The sequence below is a fragment of the Petaurus breviceps genome, unplaced genomic scaffold, assembly GCF_028583685.1.
Source record: "Petaurus breviceps papuanus isolate PSGF00001 unplaced genomic scaffold, PetGlider_PUasm1.0 103, whole genome shotgun sequence".
In the NCBI taxonomy this organism is placed as follows: domain Eukaryota; kingdom Metazoa; phylum Chordata; class Mammalia; order Diprotodontia; family Petauridae; genus Petaurus; species Petaurus breviceps.
In genome coordinates this window covers 2,766,672-2,782,686 of record NW_027185588.1, presented here as the reverse complement: position 1 = coordinate 2,782,686, position 16,015 = coordinate 2,766,672, and the positions used below count along the sequence as shown (strand labels likewise).

The 16,015-nt window shown below is 53.7% G+C and overlaps 1 protein-coding gene across 1 annotated transcript; it reads right to left on the bottom strand.

Moving 5' to 3' along the window:
* Window positions 1-1,514: 1,514 nt before the first annotated feature.
* CAMSAP3 (calmodulin regulated spectrin associated protein family member 3) lies at window positions 1,515-15,612 on the bottom strand. The gene is made up of 18 exons (XM_069106002.1): window positions 15,599-15,612; window positions 13,403-13,709; window positions 13,160-13,282; window positions 12,890-12,976; window positions 11,957-12,004; window positions 11,528-11,666; window positions 10,271-10,410; window positions 9,610-9,703; window positions 9,297-9,351; window positions 9,019-9,092; window positions 8,826-8,895; window positions 6,632-8,198; window positions 6,412-6,551; window positions 4,452-4,708; window positions 4,257-4,356; window positions 3,097-3,209; window positions 2,664-2,782; window positions 1,515-2,480 (listed from the first exon to the last, which is right to left on the bottom strand). The coding sequence occupies exons 1-18, from the start codon at window positions 15,610-15,612 to the stop codon at window positions 2,178-2,180; spliced, it is 3,750 nt and encodes a 1,249-aa protein (XP_068962103.1). The 3' UTR covers window positions 1,515-2,177.
* Between the last annotated feature and the right edge of the window lie 403 nt (window positions 15,613-16,015).

Below are 16,015 nucleotides of genomic sequence, written 5' to 3'. Positions count from 1 at the left end.
CTTCTGGCAGCTGCCCTGTTATGTGCAGACACGTGGGAACACGCCTCGTTCTTGCTTTCTGGGGAGGGGTCCTCGTGACACAGCCACCTACCTAGCTGGGGCATGCTGGGAGTTACCAACCATGTGGCAGTGCCCCCTGGCCCGAGGCCCAGGCCCACCTCCTCCCAACTGGGATTGGCCTGTGAAGCAGAACAGCGGCCAAAGTACACGGCCCAGCCCCCCACCTTGTAGAGCCGGTTCCTGGCCCTGAGCCCTGGGGAGCAGGAAGCAGACCAGGCCCCCCCTCCCACCCCCACTCTCCCTGGGCCAGTGCCTGAGCACACTGTGTACTTGAGTCCTCTGTAGGTAAACCCAAACTATCTGCCCCACAAAAAAATGGGGCCTCCTTTGGAGGCTAGGACAGGAGATTCAGCTCCCCCAGGGGTCAGCCCTGGCCGACTCCACTCTAAACCAGGGTTCATTTTCTTGTCTGGCCTATTGTAATCATCTCAACTGTCCTCCAGAACTGTTCCTTTTCAGTCCTTCTGTGCAGTAAGTACCCCTAGTTCTGGTCATCTCACCTAGGTTTTCCATGGCCTACAACATCCAGTTCTAAGGCTTGATGCCAGGCTGGCATTAAAAGGCTCCTTGGACTTTAGCCTACATCCAGTCACTTTGTCTGTCTTCATTCCTCATGATAGTTTGTTCCCTCCTTGGCTCAAGATATTTCCCTCCTCTGTAGCAACCTTCTCCAGAAAGCATTTCTTGGATAGCCAAACCCTTCTTTGAGGCCCTCACTCTATCACTTATCAATGGGAAATGGCTGTCTTAATGTGCAAATACTCATCTGGAGGGAAGAGGGGTGGGCAGGAGTGTCCCAGCTCAGACCAGCTCAAGGATAGAGATATAACCAACATAGCTGACAGGAGCTAAAAGTTACTTAACAGGCTACAGTGGATTGGATCTAATTAGGTAAAAAGTAAGTTCTCTGGGTTCAAAAAATCAATGGCAAAAATAGGACATGGGAGGCGTGGCTTGATGAGAGTTAGTGTGAAGATCTGGGAGCTTTAGAGCACTGTAAGGTCAGTATGAGTTGGAACTTGAGACAAAAAAAGCCAATGGAGAGGCTATGTTGAAAGAGAGGATGGTGTCCAGAACGATTATGATGGCTGGACCACGGCCCTCAGGAACACAGCTGTGCCATGTTTCAGGATGGATACTGACAGAAGATTCACAGGTACATGGTGGCCAGGGACTGAGACCATGACTGATGAACTAGGGACCTTTGACCTACAGAAACTGGCTCAGGAGGGAGCCCCTCTAGCGATTGGAAGAGCTGTGAGGAGCAAGGACAGGAAATTCTGGCTCAATATGAGGAAAGATTTAGGAATAAACTCTTCCCCATTACTGGAGGGTCTTAGTGTGGAGGCTGGAGGGATTTCTGTTTAGGGTCTGGTCCGGATGCTCTCAAGCCTGCCCTGACTCCCTTCCTCAGCTTCCAGCCACCCCTTCCCAGGAGGAAGGGGTCAAGAACATCTCTTTAAATTATTTTATTCAAGGTGGGGAGGACAGACAGGGGCAGGGGGTTGTTGAGCTGAGCCCTGAGTCCCTGAAGCTCCCAGCTTCCCCCTCCCCACAGCAGGACACGACACAAATATGAAGGAACTCCCTCCAGAGTCTTCCAGGAAGAAAAGGACCTAGAGGCCTGGGGTGTAAGGAAACCAACCCCCAACACCCCCTTCAAAAAAAAAGTCAAATGCAGGTCCAGTCCCCTTTGGAATCCAACCCTGGCTCAGGCCAGAATTTATAAATTGGCTTTCCAAAGGCTTGGAGATGGGGAGCCCCCCAACATTGGGGACCAAAATCTGTCCAGGCAAGAGGTGGCTGGGGTGGGCTGGGGGAGTACGGAACAGAGACATTGCTTCCAAGAGGCTCTGGGATAGAAGAAACATGCATTTGGGGAGAGGACTGAGAAGGGGGCCAGAGCAAGAATTGAGACCCCCCTTCTGCCCTCAGTCTCCTAACCAGGGAGGGGAGAAGAGCCCAGGTTGGGATAGGGTGGTAAAAAGCACCCCCCGTCACCCCAGCAGAGGGCCTCTACCATCCCTCTAGAGAGCTGCCCTTGGGGAAAGAAGCCCCCCTGGCTGGCTCTGGGGCAGAGTCCAGGCCTTAAGAGTGCTAGGCAGGAAATGTCTGGGCTATTTAGGGGTGCTGGGCTTCTTTGGGGTACTGGGCTTCTTGGTCTGCCAGAAATGGCCCTGGATGGTGATGGCATCCACGCTCATGGACATGGTCTTGGCGGGAATCTGTGTGAAGCGTTTCCGGTCCGAGTTGTACTTGTAGATTCCCTCGACCATGGACTTGGTGATGGTTCGGGGGCCGTAGCCAGCCAAGCGGGACATCTCTTCTGTCTCCCCAGAGAACGTGTACAATGCCCGAAACTGGCAGCTTGAGTCCCGGAAGAGGATCAGGAAGTGGTTGGCTTTGCTCTTCTCAATTTCCTGGGATCAGGATAAGTTGTTAGGACAAGGCCGATGGTGGGGGTGGGGAGAGGAGACGGGAGGAATCGGGGATATTGGAACTTGGGGAAGAAGAATGGGTTGAGGGAGAAAAGGGGAGGTGGGCTTCGCGCAGACTGGATAGAGATTTCTATAGGGATGCCATGGGCCCAGCCCTGCCCTCACCTCCAGGATGCGGTTCTTGTGAGATTCATTGACCTTGCCAGCAAGGCAACAATGGGCCAATGCATTGTGAATGATGTACTTGTTGGACTTGGCACTGGGCTCCTTGTACAGCTTGGGGCCTGGGGCATGAGGGGGAGAAGGAAGTAATAATTAGAAAAAGATGAGCAACTCAATCTCACCTTTGCAAAATGCCAGCAAAACAGTCCTGTTAGGTAAGTGATTTACCTGACAGTATCCTTACCCTTACTCTACACATGAGAAAACTGAGATGAGAAAAGTATCTGAATCTGGGGGTCCGGTGACTATTACCACTACACCCTGTGCTGGGTATAGAGCCAGAGGTTCCTAACCGACCCCTGTGAGCTCCCCACCCTTGCCACCATCCTGTCTCCATTCATTCCCTTTTCCAACTAGTGCCCAGTTAAGGCCTTACCTGTGTATTCTGGGACAGAAGCCGGTGATGAGGCAGTACTCCCATTTTCCCAGTCCCGATCTCGGTTACCCAACAGGCGACTGGGGGACATCAGGCCTGATGGAGAAGGAGCCCTGAAGAGAAAGGGATGCCACTTCAGTGGAGAAGGAAGTCTTCCAGATGCCTCTTACTCTGGGGGAGCCTGGCACATGGTTCCTTCTCTAGTCTCCTTGATTCACAGAATCTCAGATTTAGAAGCCATCTTGTCCAACTGCCCACTTGATGGATAAACCCTATCCAATTATTCATTCATTCAGCCTCTGCTCAACGATCTCTTGTAATGGAAGTCCTTTGAAATAGTGGGAAGTTCTTACTTACATTAAGCCTAAATCTGTGGTTCAGCAACTTCTACCCTTTGCTTGTAGTTCTACCCTCTAATGTCCCTACAATTACTTAAGGACCATAATCCTTTTCCCACTAAATTTTCTTTTCTCTAGGTTAAACACCCCTAGCTTCTTCAAATGATCCTTGAAAGGTAGAGTTGTCAATTCAACCAAACACATTTGTTAATTGCCTACTTTGTGCCAGACGATAGAGATGCCAAGAGTACGTGCACATCTCCCCACTTCTTGTAAGCCCTCCAAGTTGACATCAACACATTAATCACTACCCTTTGCACCTGAAAATTTGTGAATAGTGTTAACTACTATTATCCTGCCCATTGTTTCCATTTTGTCCTCAAAAATAGCATAAAATATTTTGCCAAAATCCAAGTAGAATATAGCAATCACATTTTCCTGATCTATCAGTCTGGTCAAAGAAAGTGGAGGGGGGGGGAAGTCATCTAGCATGTCTTGTTCATGATGAGCCCATGTTGATTTCTAGTGATCGCTGCTTCTGTTTCTAAATGCTCGTAAACTATCCCTTTAATAACCCATTCTAGAATTTTGCAAGTTTGCCCCAATTGTCATGGTATACAGGTCTGGTACAAAGAATAACTGGCTTAAAAACAAAACCCCAGAGTGAGTTTAGCTTGCCCAAGGTTGAACCCTTTTGTCCATAAGGATGGCATCCTTGAGGAAGCTCCTGAGGAAGGAGACCACATTGACAACCAGACACACCGATAGACTCAGATTCGGTAGGTTGGGGTGGGGAGGGGTGGAGGAGGAGTTTAAATTTACCTGGATGTGGGCCTTTTTACCCCAAGGTTGTTGGAAGAATCATTGGCCACAGTGGAAAGGGACAGGGTGGACTGGGAGTAAACTTTGCTAAGTCGGGACCCTGGTAGGGAGAAATAGAAAATGTGATCCTCAGTCTCATTTTCTTCCCTTGGCAACCCCTACCACCATCACCAGCTCCTCCATGCTCCCCCTTACCCAAGAGACCTCGGGGACTGCGGCCTAGAGCCGAATCATCACAGCATCCAGATCGAGGTCGAGGGGGCCGACGGGCACCCCCTCTGCCCGGCCCGCCTCCTGCCCCTCGAGGCCGCAGTACTTTGTCCAGGTCGTCCATTAACTTCAGCTGTGCCCGCCTCTCATATTCTTGTCTTGTGAAGTCCCCTCTCCGGGCTGGGCCCTCCTCTTCAAGGCTGACCCCAGCCCCAACTCGGGCCCTCTCCTCCTGGGCCAAGCTGAGGGAAAACAGAGGCCCAGAATAGGAAATGAGAAGTGAGCATAAAGAACAGACCTGTCTTTGGTGAGCTTTGGAAGTGTCCAATGTGGGTGTCAGACTAAATGATTCCAATTTGGGAAGGATGACCCAGGAAATCTGTGCCATCTATGTCCCCTCTGAGGAGCAGTGGGTCAAAAATGAGGCAGGGTTGTGGGCAATGCACCCCTAAGCCCACCAGACCACAGAGAGGCTTCCCAATTGGCTAGAAGGGAGCTATGAATGTGTGGAATGGACCAATGAGCTTGATCCAGTGTGCCCCAAGAAAGCTAGTCCCCAAATGATTGGATGGGGTCTGGGGATGATTAAAGGACCGTAAGATTAAAGCTGAGAGGAGTCTTAGAGCTCAGTCACATAGCAGGAAAGGACCTCAGGGCCCATTTATCTAGCTCATAATAATAACTAATAGTAACAGTAACAGGGGCAGCTAGGTGGCGCAGTGAATAGAGCACTGGCCCTGGAGTCAAGGGGACCTGAGCTCAAATCTGGCCTCAGACATTTAACACAAAAAAACTAGCCGTGTGACCTTGGGCAAGTCACAACCCCAATTGCCCTACCTTTCCCCCTCCAAAACAACAACAAAAAAATTAGTAACAGTAACAGCTAGCATTTACATATACTTACCAGGCCCTGTGCTAAGTACTTTACAAATATCTCACTGGATCCTCACAGCCACTCTGGGAGGTAGTTGCTATTATCATCCCCATTTTAGAGATGAGGAAACCGAGGCAAAGGTCAAGTGACTTGCCCAGGGTCACACAGCTATCTATTATCTGAGGCCAATTTTGAACTCAGCTCTTCCTGACTCTGGGACCAGCACTGAGCCCCTTAGTTGTCCCCATGAACTTCTACAACACCTCTACAAAATATCCTAAAAGCATTCATCCTAACTCTGCTTGGAGACTCATAGCAAGCAAGAAGAATCCAGTCACTTTTGAATAGCATCTCTTGTTAGTTAGTTATTGTTATTTATTGTTATAGTTATTTTTATAGTATATTGTTAGTTAGATATCCTAGTCTAATTCAGCCATAAGAGGAAACTGAGGCTCCAAAATAGTTATGTGATTCACCCAAGGTCCCACAGACAAGTGTCAGAGCCATGATTTGAATCCAGGTCCTGAGACTCCAAATCTAGGGCTCTTACACCTCATTAAGAGATGAGGGTTCCCAGTTGGGCTCCCTGCCCCCAAGGCAGCCAGATGATCCAGGCATGGGAGAATTAGAATTATGAGAAGCCAAACTAGGTACTGGAATGTGGCTACACAGAATAGCTTAGAAAGTTTAGAATCACCTCTCCTGAGACTGGGCAGATTTCTTTAGTGTATGCATCTAGCCCCTTCTCCTGGGTAAGTTATTTCTGAAACTGTGCACTGAATTTTTTTTTCTTTTGAATAAGCCCTAGAAAATGGACTTAAGGAGTTCAGAGGATGGCAAAGGGCAGAAAGGCAGAGAAGGGACACGAGGGATGCTGACAGCAGACTTCTGAGCCCAAGGACCTAGTCAAGCTCAAAGAGGCCCCAGGAGGCAAAATGAGTGCACAAGTGGGAGCTCAGGAGTCGGGGAAATGAGAACAAGGGACCAAGCTCCCTGCAGCTCAACCCCCAGGACGGGCTCCTCCCCAGAGCAGGGCTAGGAGAGGGGAGAGGGGCCCCAGCCAAAGCTCACCGAGCGGCCTCCTCCTTCTTCTGCTCCTTCTCCACCTCGAGCCACTGTTTCCGCCTCCGTGCCTCATCTGCCCGTCGCTGCTGCCGTTCCAGCAGGCTAGCCCGCTTCTGTGCCATCTCGTCCTCTGGCTTCTCCTCATCCTGTGGAGGACATCCATCCATCTCCCCAGCTGCTCTTACCCTGGTCCAGGCGCCATCCCCTGAGCTCCCCTCCATCTCACCTTATAGAAGAAACCCAGGCCCGGCCGTGGCTCTCCATTCACAGCCTCCTCCAGAGAGTCATCCCCTCCAGGGGGGCTCCCATCGCCATCACTGTCCAGGCTCCCCAGTGGGATCTCGATGAGCCCTGGCCGGCCAGATGGAGTGGTGGCCCCTCCTAGGGGCTCAGAAGGTACCTCTCCCGGCTTGGGTCCAGGCTCAGGCTCTTGTTTTGAAGGGCCAGAGCCAGGGTCAGGCTGATCCTCATCAAAGAGGATAGATGAACGGGTCTGAACGGGCACCTGGGATGGCGAAAACTTGCGCAAGTGAGGAAGAGTGTCTACATCGTGCGGTGGAGTCAATACCCGAGTCAAGGGCGCCAACCGGAGCTCTGCAGGCCGGGCATGTTTGGGGCTCCGGGGAGCTGGGGTCGAAGCAGGGACGGAGGCTCGGCGTGGGGGTGGCTGGGGTGATCGAGGGGGTGGGGCACGGCGAGCAGGGGCCGGGGAGGGAGCCCGGGGCCCAGCAGGACCAGGAATGATCCAGGCAGCAGCAGGTGGGCCAGGCCCAGGGTGCTCAGGCTCCCGCAGGAGCCGTTGCTGCTGGTCCGTGAGCCGCTGCATGTCCCGCTGCAAAGAGCTCAGGGCCGCACTCAGTTTACTGACCGCCCGGTTATAGTCCCCCAGGCCCTCCTCTGAAAGTCGGCCAGATCCCACCTCTGGGGAAAAGGTCACCATCTTGGGCCTTTCGGAAGGCTCTCCGCGGCCCTCACCAGCTGGCCTCTCACCAGGCACTGAGTCTGGGGCACCTTCAGCCGCTTGTGCACCAGAGCCATTGTCCCCATCGACACCATCCCCGTCGCTCTCAGCACCAGCCTCTCGCCTCTGCACCTGCAGGAAGGCGCTCTTGCCCAGACGCTGCCGGTGCTTGGCAAAGATGGCCTCAATGCGCCGTTTCTGAGCCTCAATAGCTCGGCGCTTTTCCTCTAGCCTTGCCCCCAGCTCACTCATCTCTGAGCTCAGGGCCTCTGGAGGGGCCTCAGGAGGGCCCCCTGCCCCAGCCTCCTCTCCAGCCCGACCTTCTGGCTTCACCAGCTGCTTCTTCCTTTCTGCAAAGCTTGTCATGCGCACTTCAGAGTGGGTAGGTGTGGCTGGGGGTCCCTCAGGTACGGCTGGCTTAGAGGCCTCTCCAGGCAGGTAGGGTGAAGCCAAGGGTGGTTTTGAGGCTTTGGAGGCCCCCTCTGGATGGGGGTAGTAAGCAGGAGGTTTTAAGGTCTCAGATGGGTAGGATGAAGACAGCATAGGTTTTGAGGGTCCCTCGGGGGAATGGAGATAGAAGCCACCATCAGCGGCACCATCCGGCAACAGGCGGGGCTCAGCACTATGGATGATCTGTAGGGCTTCTTCTATGGTGGGGAGGTCCCCAGGCTCTGGGGCTGGCTCTGGGGGAGGCTGCGATGCTGAAACCCGTGGGGGACCCAGGCTATCAGAGCTAGCAGAGCGTAACAGTACTGGGTCACCCATGACCACGTCCACGTCGCTGTCCAGGCCAAAGGGAGTGCTGAAAGATACAGCCTGGGACAGGGGGCGGCTGGGGGGGGGGGGCCAGACGGGGGCTAAGACTCTAGCCTTGAACCCCTGGCCCACTCCACAGTCCCGCAGTCACTCCCTCTCCAATGCCTTGCTCTGGACTTTGGCCGGGGCACCTCTCCCAATCCTGCTCTTGGAGGCCCTCAGGATTCAGCAGTAGACTTGAAGTCTACAGCTATCCTTTCAGTCTGGAACCAGAACTGCCAGATAAAGCTACTAGGGCAACAGAAACTGACCAAGAGATGGACATTAAACACTACTGGACCCTCAGGGTAGCTAAGGAACCCAAAAACATGGGACAGAAGGAGGTCTTGCCTCAACCAGTGGACTTCCCAAAAGGCCCATTATTCATGAAGACCAAGTGGCTGTCATCACAGTCTAGCCAGTGTACAGACCGATGGGAAACTAGTTGCTACTGAGGGACCTGATGGGGTTGAGGGAGGCTGGGGCCCATTGACCACCAATAGATGGAGAAGGAAAATTGGGGCCCTACAGAGAAAAGAACCAAGAGGCTAAAGAACCAGGCACCTGACCTCTGTTCCTCCACACCCTCTCCCCTCTGGCCCTAAGCTGCCACCCAACTCCACCCCCAACCCTACCCCCAAGCCTCCTGACTCTGACTTCTCACCTGAGCTGCCGGTTCCATGCCTTCCCGAAAGCCTCTATGTGAGTCATGGAGGGTGATGACTGCAGTGAACCTGTGGGGAGTCAGAGGTCAGCTCCAGCAGCTTTATTAGGGCTAAAGGACAGTGGGGGAGGGGCAGGGGAACAGAAGGCAGGTGAACCCTCTCCTCCCATCCCCTTCCCCAGCTCCTTCTCACCTGATGAGCTACGGAGGGGGGACTGTGGCCCCCCTGGAGACAGAAGTGGGTGCCGGAAATTGAAAACGGGGGAGCTGCAGGTGGGAAGGAAATGCAATCAACTCATGTGATACATCCCTGCCCCCACCAGCCCCCAAAACCCAGAGCAACAGTACCTAGGGGCTCTGTCCCAAGCCTCCAGGGGGAATCCAGGGGCTGAGGGGAAGGGGAACAGAACAGAGGGAAGAGATGGGTGGACCTGAGGAGCCCCAGAGGATCTGGTGGGGAGGAGGCCGTACCTGGCTCCATTGCCACTTGGGGGGGTAGAAGCTTCACTGACCCCAGGAGAGGAACCTAAGGCAGAGTTGAAGGGAACATGGGGCCACAGCCCAGAGAGGACACCAGCTCCAGCCTAAGCCCTGGCCTAGCTCTATGCAGCACTCCCACTCTCCTAGCTAGGGGGTATCTAAGACAGGATTCAAACTCAGGTCTTCCTGACTCCAGGTCCAATACTGTAGCCACTGGATCACCCAGCTATTTCACAGCAGCTCTTGAGGCCCTCCGCCACCTCCCCACTCTGCTTCCCTGTCCCAGTCCTCACTCCAGCCTCACCTCGCCCATCTGGCAGCTCCTTGGGCCTCACAAAATCTGGTTTCAACACTTCAAAGCAAAGAAACAGCTCGGCCAGCAGCACAGCCACATTAGTCTGGGGACCAAGAGAAACCAAAGTTGAGAATTGGAAGGGGCAACAAAAACCCCCTCCACAACAAGCCCAGCGAGTGCCAAGGAGCCTTGACTTGAGAAACTCCCGTGACAGGAAGCTCACTACCTCCCAAGGAAACCCAGTCCTCCACTCGAGGACAACTCTCGTTCTTACAAAGGTTTTCCTTCTGAGTCTCAATGCACCCCTCTACGATTTCCTCCCTCTCCTCCAAGTTCTGCCTTTGGGGGCCAGGTGTAACAAGACCAAGTCCTTTTCGAGCCCTTTGATACCAAAGACAGCTCTTGTGTCTGTCCTCCCCCTCCACCCACCATCTAGTCTCTAGATAAATATCTCCAGTTCCATCAACCTCCTATGACATGACCTCCAGGCCCTTTACATCCTGAGTGGCCTTTCTCTGGATGTTCTTGGGGGATAGGCAGGGAGAGACAGGCTGAGAAGGGAATGGTCCTGATGCTGCTTGTGCTGTCCCTCCGTGGATTCCTTATCCCTCTTCCCCCGGCCCCAGCTTAGCCTTCAGGACTCTGGTGGGGTCCTGAACACCAGGGTCACCTTGAGGAGGGGGGGCACATAGAGCAAGTCCTCCAGAGCCAAGGGGCAGCCCCCTGGCAAGCGGGCAGCACAGAAGTCCTGGACCAGCTGCAGGTTGTATAGACTGTCTGCCACAGACATGGTGTCCTTCAGGCATACATCTGCAAAGAGATAGGAAGGAGCACCTGTCAGGATACCTGGGACACGGAGCCCAGAGGGAGAGTTTGCTTTCTGTCGAGCCCCACCCCCTTCTCCTGACAAAGTGCCTTCTATTCAGCTGGTATCTGTTCATTCCCTCTCTGTCTCTGTCCCTCTCTTTTGATATAGATATGTGTGTATATGTTTACACACAGACACATACATACTTGTGTGCACATGCACACACACATATACACACACAGTCTCCCCAATAGAATGTAAGCTCCTTGAGGCCAGGGCCTACCCATTTTTCTCTTTTATCTCCAGCACTCTGCCGGGCACAGAAAAGGTGCTTGCTTTGTTCCATTGTTTCAGTTGTGTCTGATCTTTTTAATTGTTACTTTTAAATTTATTATTTAAACTTATTAATTTATTTTTAGTTCATAACATTCGGTTCCACAAGCTTTTGAGTTCCAAATTTTCTCCCCCTACTCAAGACACAAGTGGGGGAGGGAAGGGGAGAAAACATAAAACTTATGGAAGTTAATGTTGAAAACTAAAAATAAATAAATTAACTAATAAAAAAATGATGGCATGAAATCTGATATAGGCTGTAAATATACATTCACTTGTGTCCAACTCTTTGTGACGCCATTTGGGGCTTTTTTTTTTGCGCTATTTGGAAGGAGGGAGGCAGGGCAATTGGGGTTAAGTGACTTGCCCAAGGTCACATGGCTAGTAAGTGTTAAGTGTCTGAGGCCATTTTTGAACTCAGGTCCTCCTAACTCCAGGGCCGGTGCTTTATTCACTGTGCCACCTAGCCACTCCAATTTGGGGCTTTCATGGCAAAAATACTGGAGGGTTTGCCATTTTCTTCCTTCTCCAGCTCATTTTACAGATGAGAACAGTAAGGCAAACAGGGTGAAGTGACTTGTCCAGGGTCACATAGCTAGTAAATGCCTGAGGCCAGATTTGTATTCATGAAGATGAGTCTTGCCAACTCCAGACCCAGCACTCTATCCACTGCATCACCGAGCTACCCCAAGGAGGCATTTAATAAATCCTTGCTGATTGCATGGGTTCTGGGGTTGGCCGGGGACAGAGATGCTGGGGTCTGGAGAGTCCCGCCTGGACACTTACCCTCAAGCCTCAGCAGCTGGGGGCAGTAGCAATGGATGATAGCAGCGAGGGCAGCTCCGCTGGCCAGGTCCTGGAGACCCGACACTACAGGGAAACAGGGGGCCCTGCGGGCCACGGCCCGGTCCTTTCGGTACCGGATCTGTGGGGCAGAAGGAAGAGGTCAGGGGTCAGTGGTCACGGATGGGCCGGAGTCGGAGAGCATGCAGCCACTGCAGGGAGGCTGGGTGCGTGAGTCCTTGAGGCTATGGGGGAGAGGGAGCGACATGCAGCAGAAAGAGGGACTGAGGGGCCCCGAGAGCGAGGAGGAGCAGAGCGCAGAGCGAGAGGGGCCCTCTGCTGGTGGGAGCTGGCCCAGCCTGGCCTGGTGGGGAGAAGAGCAGTGACAGGGAGAGCAAAAAGCAGGAAGGACAGAGGTTGGAGATACGTTACCACAGGGGGTTTGCTCCCTGACTCCTTCAAACAGAAGGCAACGGCGTGCTGAGGGGGCGGAGAGGAGGGGGCGTCAGCGCGGGGGCCGCGGCAGGACACAGGCTCCAGGCCAGGGGGAAGGGGGGCCCTGACCTCATCCTGTCTGCTGAGGGCTCCCCCACCCCTGAACCAGCCCCACACCCTGGGACATCCTTGAGGGCTCATTAGCAGATCACCATGGTCATTCCTAGGAGGGGAGGCCCATTCCTTAATCTGCCCTAATCTGGGGTTTCTGGCCTCTCCCCCTCTTCTCTGGGGTTCCCTCAGCCCCCGGCTCAGACCTTAAAGGCAAGTAAGAGACTTGTCCTCCAGTCAGCCCTGAGCCGTTTGCAAGGTCTGGGCCTCAGTGAGACCTGTTGACCCCCCCCAGCTCTGGCACCTTGGGGTGGAGACGGAGGGAGCCCAGGAGAAGCAGGCAGGGCAGCGAGAGCATGCAGCAGGATGCCTCCCCCAGGGGGCCCTCAGGGCTGCAGAGGCCAGTGTGAACAGAGGATCCGAGACACCCTGACTTCTTTCTTGGGGATGAGTTTCCAGTTCTCCCTATCCTGCCCCCTCCCCAGAGGATGTGCCCCTTCCCCCTTCCCTAGGGCCGCAGATCCTCTGCTCACAGGTCAGGGTGCGGGGACAGAATGGAGCTGAGGGCCAGGCGCACCCACTTACGGGAACGAGCTTCCAGTACCAGCGGGTGGGACACTGAGGCGCAGAGAGGGGCAGAGAGGAGGAGAATGCGGCAGTGCGGGGACAGAGACAGAGAGATACAGAAAAAGTCACACCCCAGCCCTGCCTTGCCGCAGCCCCAGCCCCAAAGAGGAGGCAGAGGGGCAGCCTGTCCCCAGGATGTCGGGGTCCAGGTTCCCTAGGCCACACCTGCCCACCCCACCTGCCAGGCCTCACCGAGGGTTGGGCAGTACTGTCTGCTGGGGGCACAGGGGTTCTCTGAGCTGCTTCCCGTTCTGTCATCTCCTGTAGTCGCCGCATGGTCTAAGAGGGGCAAGAAAGGGCAATGTGAGACTCGCTAGGCCTTGGGAGAAAGTCTAGACTTTGGTCCTGGGAGGATCAGTAAGGGACTCTTGGACCTCAATTCTGCCTGGGCTCACCCCTGCAGGCTCTCCAAGTCATTCCAGAAATCCCCCTGCCCCCATTCCCACAGCCTCCTCTGCCTACCGAGTCCACCCAGAGAAGGAGCTTGTGTTCCCAGCTGCCTGGGGCTGCAGGGACAGGCAAGGACGCGGTCCACTCCGAGGCGAAGGCTGTCATGAGGGCATCAATCACAGCCAAATGGGCACCCTGCAGAAAGAAGAGAGCAATGGGGCATCAGGAAGACGCAGCCGCTGCCCCCCTCCCAGCAGCTCACAGGAGATGGCAGGGGACAAATGGAATGACAAGGCGAAGCATTCAGGGCCTCACCATCAGGATGGGCTGGTGCCGCAGGTCAGCCTCCCGCACGGGCCGATCGGGCAGTGTCGGGGTCAGACCCCGTCGGGCCAACATGGTTAAGAGGGCGGCAGGGCCAGGTGGGGCCTCGAGCTGGGGCAACGCAAGCCGCCAGGCCCGGCAGTACAGCTCGGCCGAGAGAAGCAGCCGCGTCACTGGGGGCTTCACATGCTCCTGGGCATACTGGTCTGTGTAGAAAGGCTCCCACAGCTCCGGGGGCACATGTTCTGCAGGAAGAGACACAATCTGTGACCGTGGCCTTGACCCAGAACCTCCTCCTCTGGCTCAAGCACAAGGGGCTCTCCAGAGGCCTGCAGAGCAGCATGGTCAGTCTTGAAGGACTTCCTGAAGGAGGGATCTGGAGCTGAGAATTCCTAAGGAGAGGACTGGAGGGATGAGGGCTGCAGGCTGAGCTGAGGTGTGGTAGGGAGTAAAGACAGGTTTCCCCAGCCTTTGGTATCTGGGCAAACCCATGCCAGGGCACTGAAACTGCTCTAAGCAGGAAAGGGAGAAGTAGGTTGTGGCCCTGCACTGAGCCTGAGAAGGAGCCAGGAAGAATGAAGGTAGAGGGTTTGGTTAAGAGGCTGCTGCAGTAATTAATAACTCTGGCAGAGGGGGATGAGCCCCGGACTCAAGAGGAGGCTGGGGGCAGGGGGTGGGCTGGGGTGGTAGAGAAAGCCTTGAACTGACGTGTGTGTGTGTCTGTGTGTGTGTGTGGTGTGTCTGTGTGATGTGTCTGTGTGTGTGGTGTGTCTGTGTGGCATGTCTGTGTGTGTCTTTGTTGTGTGTGTGTGTCTGTGTGGTGTGTCTGTGTGGTATGTCTGTGTGTGTCTGTGTTGTGTGTGTGTCTGTGTGTGTGGTGTGTCTGTGTGGTATGTCTGTGTGTGTGTGTTGTGTGTGTGTGTGTGTGTGTCTGTGTGCATGTGAGCAAGCCTCATTTTCTTCCCTCAAAGGGCTGTTGTAAGAACCAAATGAGCTCCCGGCCCCCTATTGCTCCTAACATAGTAAGTGTCAAAGTCTGGATTTGAACCCAGGTCTTACCCACTGGGAGGGGTAGTCACTTACCTGCCCTCAGTTTCTCCATATGCAGAATTGATAATAACACCCACCTCCCAGGGTTGTTGTGAGGACCAAATGTACACATATATGTGCCCACTGTTGTCACTACTAATATTATTATTATTACTCTTGGCAAAAGATAAAACCCAAACTCTACAAAGCCTTATTTATGTAGCCCAGAATCATCTTACCCTTCCAGGCTTAGCCACTTCATTTATTCTTGCAGCCTATCACTGCGGAAAGGAATCCCAGCTTCAACATTCGCTCATTCATACAACATGGAGAGTGAGTGGGGAGAGGGCTAGACTTGGAATCGGGAAGAGCTGGCTTCAAATCCAGACTCTGACACTTAACTAGCTGTGTGAACCAGGGTTCAGTCTCCCCTTCTGTAAAAACAGGGGTGGAAATAACTTTCCTCATAAAGTTAGGCTGCGTGGACTCATGCATGACCCCTTGCCCTCACTTCACCTCTGCCTGCCTCAGTTTCCCCATCTATAACATGAGGGAAATACTACTCCAGCCTCAAAAGGTGTTTGTGAAGGAAATGCTTTGGAAAGCCCTGAAAAGGTGTGGATTCGTTATTCATACAACAAATACTGACTATATGTGTACAGGGCAAGTCACTCAGAACAGAGTTTGGATAAGAAATATCTCCAGTGCTCATGTAGCTCCAAGGACTGGAGGGGGAAAAGAGCTGAGGCAGGGAGACCCTCCAGCAGGCATGAGATGATGGGGGTTTGCACCAGACTGGAGGCAGGGTCAGAGGAGAGATATGGGAGAGATGTCACAGAGGTAAAAGGGATACAACTTGGCAAGAGATTGGACATGAGGGGCTGGACAGAGCATGGAGCTGAGGATGGTGACCAAGAAGATGGCAGTTGCGCTTGACAATAACAGGGGTTGGGGGGCCTGGGCAAGGTTTGGGGAGACGATACCATTAACTCATGTTCAGTTTTGAACGTGTCAAATTGAAGACATCTACCAAAGACCCAGTTCAAGCACGTCACTCCCATACTCGATAAACTCCAGGGGCCCCCAAATGACCTCCAGGATCCAATATAAAACCTCTGATTGGCTACTAAAGCCCTTAATAGCCTGCTCGGCTCTTACCTTTCCAGCCTCATACCACATGCCTCCTCCCCCACCCCTGCCACGTACTCTTTGATCAGTGAGTCTGACTTCCTTGTTCCACCTCTTACAAGATGTTCCAGCTCCCAAATCTGGGCATTTTCTCTGGCTGTCCCCCGTGCTTTGGATTCGCTCCCTCCCCATCCCCACCTTCAGGATTCCCAGGCTTCCTTCAAAGTCCCACCTTGGGCAAGAAGCCTTTCCCAACCCCACCCCCTTAAGCCTAGCACCTTCCTTCTGAGAGTATGGCCAGTTGGTCCTGTCTGTACACAGTCACTTTCAGATTGTCACCTCGCCCATCAGACTGTGAGCACCCTGAGGACAAGGACTGTTTTCTGCATTTCTCTGTATCCCTAGCACAGGGCCCTGTGCAGAGCAGGTGCTTAATAAATGTCTGCT

Bases quoted from the DNA above. Each gene is read 5' to 3' on its own strand.
- CAMSAP3 (XM_069106002.1), bottom strand. The intron at 8,199-8,825 runs GTGAGAAGTCAG...CCCCCCCCCCAG, and splicing joins GCATGGAACCGGCAGCTCAG to CCGCCCCCTGTCCCAGGCTG. The intron at 2,783-3,096 runs GTAAGGCCTTAA...CTCATGCCCCAG, and splicing joins TTCTGTCCCAGAATACACAG to GCCCCAAGCTGTACAAGGAG.